At 65.2% G+C, this 6319-nt stretch overlaps 1 protein-coding gene across 1 annotated transcript; it reads left to right on the forward strand.

Moving 5' to 3' along the window:
- Nucleotides 1-2257: 2257 nt before the first annotated feature.
- Nucleotides 2258-5987, forward strand: CUNH8orf90 (chromosome unknown C8orf90 homolog). Its single transcript, XM_053896172.1, has 2 exons — nt 2258-2356; nt 5509-5987. The coding sequence occupies exons 1-2, from the start codon at nt 2290-2292 to the stop codon at nt 5985-5987; spliced, it is 546 nt and encodes a 181-aa protein (XP_053752147.1). The 5' UTR covers nt 2258-2289.
- Nucleotides 5988-6319: the final 332 nt, after the last annotated feature.

Consider the following 6319-nt stretch of genomic DNA (forward strand, 5'->3'; position numbering starts at 1 on the left):
CTGACTAGTACACCGTGGGGTCCTGGCCCACAGAGGCGCCCCGTGAAGGTCCGCACAATAAGAACGTCAGCAGCAATGGTGTTTGTTTCTCCTGTATTTGTTACCCCGTGAGACGGATGGCTGAGCCGCCACCAGAGCCGCCATCTGCCCCGAGAGCCGGCGTTGAGTGGCCCCAGTGCCTGGAGCACGGGATGATGGGAAACGTGACCTGTCGAGCGACGTCCGGGCACCCACTCGCCCAGCGCGGACTCGGAGGCCTACGACCGGCTGTGCTCCTGCCCCACGGGTGCCGTGAGCGCCAGGCCCTCAGCCGCCCTGTCCAGCGGGGCCCGGCCTGGCGGGGGGCTCAGGAGGCGCTGGCGGGCGGGAGGCAGGGTGTGCCCAAGGAGGGTACTGTGCCGTGTGGGGGCCGACCGGGCACCTGGTCGCTGCTCCTCAGGACCCCGCAGGGGCACTCAGGGCCTAGACCCCGGAAACACGCGATGGGGCGTCCTGGCACTGAGCCACCGTCGGGGGGGACGGCTGTGCTCTGGGCCCACACTGGAGGGTACCCGGGGCGGAACTGCGTGATTCCGACTCCTGCCGGCTGGAGGAGTACGGGCAGTTCTGTCATTTTACGTTAGTGAGTGGCACACGCACACGAGGGCTTGCAGGAAAGATCTGGAGAGGGTTCCAGCCTCAGTCCCGTCGGCTGGCAGACTGGAGGTGCTTCAACCCCGCGATCCTGTCACGAGGCGGTCAGGAAGCCGGTCCTCAGGGAGGGGGCAGTTCTTTGTGACCAGTCGCGTTCCCGCTTTGCCACATTATACCCCCTCCTGTGCCGCACCCTAACTCTTCACTGACGTGCAGGCAGGCGGTTTCAGCCCTGTCTTACAGATGGGGAAACTGAGGCCCAGGGAGGTAATGTGGTTGGCCCAGCCTGCGGTGAGCGAGGCCTGCTTCCGCTCCTGAACCCCGTCCCCGCCCTGCCCCCTCCTCAGCTGCTTTTCTGAGAGTGGTGGCAACCAGTGAGGTGCAGTTCATTTGGGGGAGGGGGGCTCAAGGCCCTCCCGCTGGGGCTGAGCTGACCTCGCCAGGGCTCTGGGCTAGAGGAGGTGTCCAGGCCTGCTGGCGGGGGGGCTCCCAGGAGGCGACGAGATGGAACAGGAGCTCGCCGCGGCAACCGTGGCTTCCCCAACCTCTCACTCATGCACCTTCCTGGGCCGGAGGGTGGCGCTGGACCCAAGGTCTCTAAGCAAGGAAGGGAGAGTCCCCGGTGACTTCCAGAGGGAGGGCCAGCTGGGCATTGGGGGGCTCTAAGGCATATGGAACAGGCAGAGAGGGCTTCCTGGAGGAGGCAGCATGAGCGAGGGCCTGAAGGATGGGTTTGCATTGTAGAGGAGGGTGGTGCGGAGGTGTGGAGATGCAGGAGCGAACCTGAGAGTGGCCAAGGGGCCAGGTTTCCAGAAGACCCCCTTTCTTCCCCCTGTCGCTGTGCTCTTCCAATAGTGGGCTGAGCATTATGACACACGGGCCTTGGCACGTGCAACATTCGGTGCTGACGGGAGTTCATTTCCTGCTCACGTACCAGTCTGAGGCTGGGGGTCTGGCGCTTTCCGGTCTCCCTGAGAACGGCCTCAGTGCTGGGGGTGACGCATCCCCAGGGTGAACCTTCCAAGAGCGGGGGGGGGGGGGGCTGTGAGGCGGGGCCGAGGCCCTCCGCATACACCATGCACGTGTCACGGGCTACCTGCCCTATGATGACTCATGTCCCCACTCCCCTACCGGTGCTTGGGTCCATTTTGAGGGAACTCGAACTCATCAGGTCCCTTGAGGCCAGGGGCCTGGTTGGACCCATTTCAGGGGGGATGCTGGAGCTGCCACTGATCCACGAGCCCTTGGACCCTGGGAATACTCGCGGGCTGCCTGCGGGCTGGCCAGGCTCATCCCGGCTGGATTACGGCCTCTGTGGCCCCGTGAGCGTGCAGGGTGGGGGCCGTGGACAGCAGGCTGCGCTGTGCAACAGGGGTAGAAGGGGCGTGGGGGCCCTGAGCCGGGGGGGGTTGGTTGGGAGGGGCTGAGAGGTGTCTGAGTGCCAGGGCGGGGTCGGATTGTTCCTGAGCAGGAAGGGGTGAGCCGCAGGGGTGCAGGGGGAGGGGGCCGCCAACCCTCCTTGACCCTTCTCCCTCCTAGCCCCAGCCCGCTTTCAGGTGGGGCCCCTTTAAATGCAAGGTTCTCTCCCCCTCAGAAGGCCCCTCCCCTGGTGTCCTGGGCAGCCAGGTAAACGAGCCTGACCCCCAGGTTGCGGGCATGGCTTCCCCTCATTCCGGGGCCCCCAGCCCGGCTGGTCTGGCCCCTCCTCCTGCAGCTCCTCCCGGTGAGTCACATGGCGGGGGGAGGGTTGGAGGAGAAGGGGTGTCCCTGGCATCCGGGGCTCTGAGAACGTGGGAGAGGAAGCAGCCATCCCACCCCCTCTTCCTGGGTGGGGGCCCTGCCAAGGTCACACAGAAGGACAAGGCCAGAGTGGGGGCACTGACCTCACCCTTAACGGCCCCTTCTTCCTCTAGGACCGCTGCCTTGCAGCCCTCCCAGGGGTCCTGCCACCCTTGGACCCCTGAGCCTGGAGGTGGGCCAGGGTTCTCCTCACTCTTCAGGGCCCCTTCCAGATCATTCTCTGCCCCCCCCCCCACTGCCTTCTTAAAACCCCAGTGCTGGACCCCCACTCCTCAGGAGTCCACACCTCCTACCCCTACTGGAGAGGGCAGTCATCTGTCCCCTTGAATTCTGGACTCCGGCCCTGACCCTCTCTCCATCTCTGTGGCCATCGCTTCGGTGATTCCTTCCCTCACCCTGGCCTCTCGGTTCCCCAGACTCCCCTCGAGCACTTGTCCCCTTTCCCCCACACCCACCTTTGCCCTGGTCATGCCCTTGGCCTTGCCAGCATCCAAACTGCAGCCTGGCCCTGACCCCCTTCCCGGGAATCTCGGGAGCTGAGGGGCGAGCCACTGTCCACTGTTTCCAGCACATTCTTCCTCCTCCCACCTGCCCTGCCTCCCTCCCTCCCTTCCTCTGCTCATCCAGCTCTGCCGTGATTGTCACACCCGCACACACACCCCCTTCCCTGGGCCCTCTGTTGTTTTATTGTACCAGCCTGGCAACCCCCCAACTCCCCGCCCCCGCCCCGCCTGCACCCATACAGCTGAGCCGAGCTGGGGATAAACTCAACCACTGATGCTCTTCAAATTCCTGACTGCGAGCCTAAGGGGCCTCGGTCTTCACATTGCACTCCTCCCTCTGTCCATGTCTCCCTCGCTCCAGGCCCCCACCTCCCCCCTTCCTCCTCACACTCGGCTGCTGGCCCTGCTCCCTCTTTCAAGAACCCAAATCCATGGGAAGAGGACTCCTACGGGTCCCCAGCACCACGGGCACCTGCCCACCTGCACCTGTGTCCACGGTTCTGTCTGCCCTGTAGGCTCCTGTGATGCCCCATCCCTGCTCCCGGCCAGGCCAACGTTCCTGCCCACTCATGGCCACCCCCACCCTTCCTCTCCACTAGCGTGACATCTTCTCTCCTTGCTAGATCTTTCCAGCAACGTAAAAGCTTGCTGTCGTATCCTATCTCTTGGCCCCATGTCCTTTTCAGCTATCGCCCTATTTCTCTGATCCCTGTTTATAGCAAGACTCCTCATACTTGCTGCTTCCTAGTCTTTCCTCACGAGCCCACTGGAATCCGCCCTTCATTAAGCAGCTCTGCTCAAGGTCAACCGTGACCTCCACGCTGCCAGACTCTGGGGGCAGCTCTGAGGCCTCGTCTGATGGGACCCGTCATCGGCAGCTCTGGGCTCAGGAGCTCCCCTCCTCCTTGCCCTCTGGAGCCCCACGCATTTCCTCCCGCACCACTGCCTGCCCTTCCTCCTCTCCCTGGCCCTGCTGACAGGAGGGGGCCCCAGGCCCTTATCCCTTCCCACGCTCTGCCCCAGCTCCATATCCCAGGGGTCTAGCTCCAGCCTGGAGCCCCTGCCCCGACTCCAGACTCAAAGCCAACTGTCCTCCCCTCCTCTTCTTCCTGGCCCGTCCAAAGGCAACCAGCTGCCCCAAATGGGGCCCCTTGCCCCAAACTGCTCCTCTCCTAGTCACCCCACCTCACCTCCTTTTTCTCTGGTTCCTTGGGCCCAGCGTGTTCTCCCTTTCTCGCCTCCCCCTCCCCCCCCCAACTGTCTCCATCAGCAAACCCTGCCCTTCCTTCCTCAAGCCACATTTGCGGCCTGAGCACTTCCCACCACTGCTCTGGATGGGCACAGCCCCTCACTTGCATGGCTACCCTGGCTGCCACATGGTCCCCTTGCTGCTGCCCTTACCACCTCACCTGTTCACACGCAACAACCAGGCTCACCGGGCCAAGTGCCAGTCAGAGAGTGGCATCCATTTGTGTGTGCCAGGGCCCTCCCCGCTCCTCTCCAAGGGGCTGCGTCCCAACTCCCCCCTCCCCTGCAGCTGTTTCTCACCCTGACTCACAGCAACACCCCACAGCCACTGGCACTGAACCCCAGCGGCTCTCCCAAGAAGTCTGCCCGGAGGCCGGCTGGGGGGCTGAGACATTTACCTTTCAGCGGAGGCGGTGGGAGGCCCCCGCCAGGTGGCCCGGGAGCTGTCCACGGTGCTGACCACTTGGGTCCCCCTCTGGCCTCGCCCACAGCCCAGGCCCACTCCCACTATCACCGGGTGCCGGTGGCTCTGGGGCATCTCTGGGGCTGAGCTAGGAAGTCACTGTCCAGTGACACCATAGGTGTCACCGTAGGTTCATCAATGCCATCTCATTTGTGAGGGTGGCACAACAGGTTTGATTGTTCCCAATTTTTAGAAGGGGAAACTGAAGCCCAGGAAAGTTGTGCTCCCATCAGAGCCTTTCCAACAGACGGAGAACCATTTCACCTTCCAACCTGATCCCTCCATCCCCTGGGGCTGCTCGTCCCCCTGGGTCCAGGGTCACGGTGTCAGGCTGGGAACCGGCTGTCACCCCCAGCTCCTCCCCACCTCCATCTGCAAGGTCTGGCATTTGCCCTTCTGTTTCCTCCCAGCTAAGTGCTCTGCTGGCAGTGTCCTTACTTTGTCCTCACCGGGCCCAGATCCGACCTCCAGGCTGGGCTCCCACAGTCCACTCTGTACTGGGAGTGACCACATCACCCCCTGCCCCATCCGCTGCAGTCTGTGAGCCCAGCCCAGCCTCCGGAGCCCGTTCAGGAGGCCCTGCCAAACTCCCCAGGTTCCTCCCTGCCTGGAAGGTTCCGCCCAAGCAGTATTGAGTGGCCTTCTCTTGTCTGCACCCTTCGGTGCCTTTCTGCCCTCCTAGCTGTCCGGGCGCTGTCCCCTCGGGGATTTGTCTCACGCCTCCCGTGTCAGTCCCGGGACCCCACCTCTGCCCTCCAGGCCCTCCTCGCCCCCAGGCAGGTTCTCGGGGTCCCTCGCTCTCTCCTCGCCCGCACACGTGGCCACTTGCCCTCTGTCGCTCCTGCGGCCACGGCCCCGCAGGTCCCGCCGCGGCCCCGGAGCCCCCCTTCCCGGACATCTACGGCGGGGACGCGCAGCTCTGGGCGGCGCACTTCCGCGGCATCGGGCGTGCCTACCGCGCGCTGGGCAAGGAGGACGACTTCGCCATCCGTGTGCTCACCGAGGACTTCACGCTGCCCTTCCCGTTCGCCTGGCCTCCGGGGCCCGACCCGGCCCGCGGGCCGCTCTTCTACGACCCGCACGACCGCGCGGGCTTCGACTTCCTGCTGCGAGGCCCGGGCGCGCCGCCCCCTGCGCTGCTGCGGCCCCTGCACGCCACGGCCCAGGCTGCGGTGCGCAAGCGGCGCCTGGAGCGCCTGGCCCTGAGCTACGCCAGCGCGGGCGCGCCCCGGCCGGGCCTGATGCTGCTCCCGCCTGGGCCCGGCGCCGCCTTCCCGGGGCCCGCGGGGCCTGAGCCCGGCACCCCTGGCACCCCTGGCGGCGTCCCCAGGCTGGGCTAGGCCGCACCCCCAGGCCAATAAAGAGTTTCTCTGCTTCGCCAGCCCACGCTCTTTGCTGGACACACGGTCGCAGCTGGACCCCCGGAGCAGGGCGAGGGGCTGGGCCCTGCCCCCAGGCCAGGCTTGGTCAGCCGCGCTGCTGGGGAGCCACACAGGTCTCCAGGGGAGTGAGTGAAGGAGTGAGATCGAGATGACATCCGGGCAGGCTAAGGGACGGGACCTGGGATGGTGATGCTGGCGGCCGGCCGGCCCTCCACTCACAGTGCCTACACTCTGGGATCCTAGCCCCGGCCCCGTGGTGGGGAGTAGCGTGCCCATCCCACAGATCAGGA

This window comes from Panthera pardus, unplaced genomic scaffold, assembly GCF_024362965.1.
Source record: "Panthera pardus isolate Hobbes unplaced genomic scaffold, ASM2436296v1 HiC_scaffold_7, whole genome shotgun sequence".
NCBI classification, from domain to species: Eukaryota; Metazoa; Chordata; class Mammalia; order Carnivora; family Felidae; genus Panthera; species Panthera pardus.

Bases quoted from the DNA above. Each gene is read 5' to 3' on its own strand.
- CUNH8orf90 (XM_053896172.1), top strand. From the start codon at position 2,290: ATGGCTTCCCCTCATTCCGGGGCCCCCAGCCCGGCTGGTCTGGCCCCT. The intron at 2,357-5,508 runs GTGAGTCACATG...ACGGCCCCGCAG, and splicing joins TCCTCCTGCAGCTCCTCCCG to GTCCCGCCGCGGCCCCGGAG.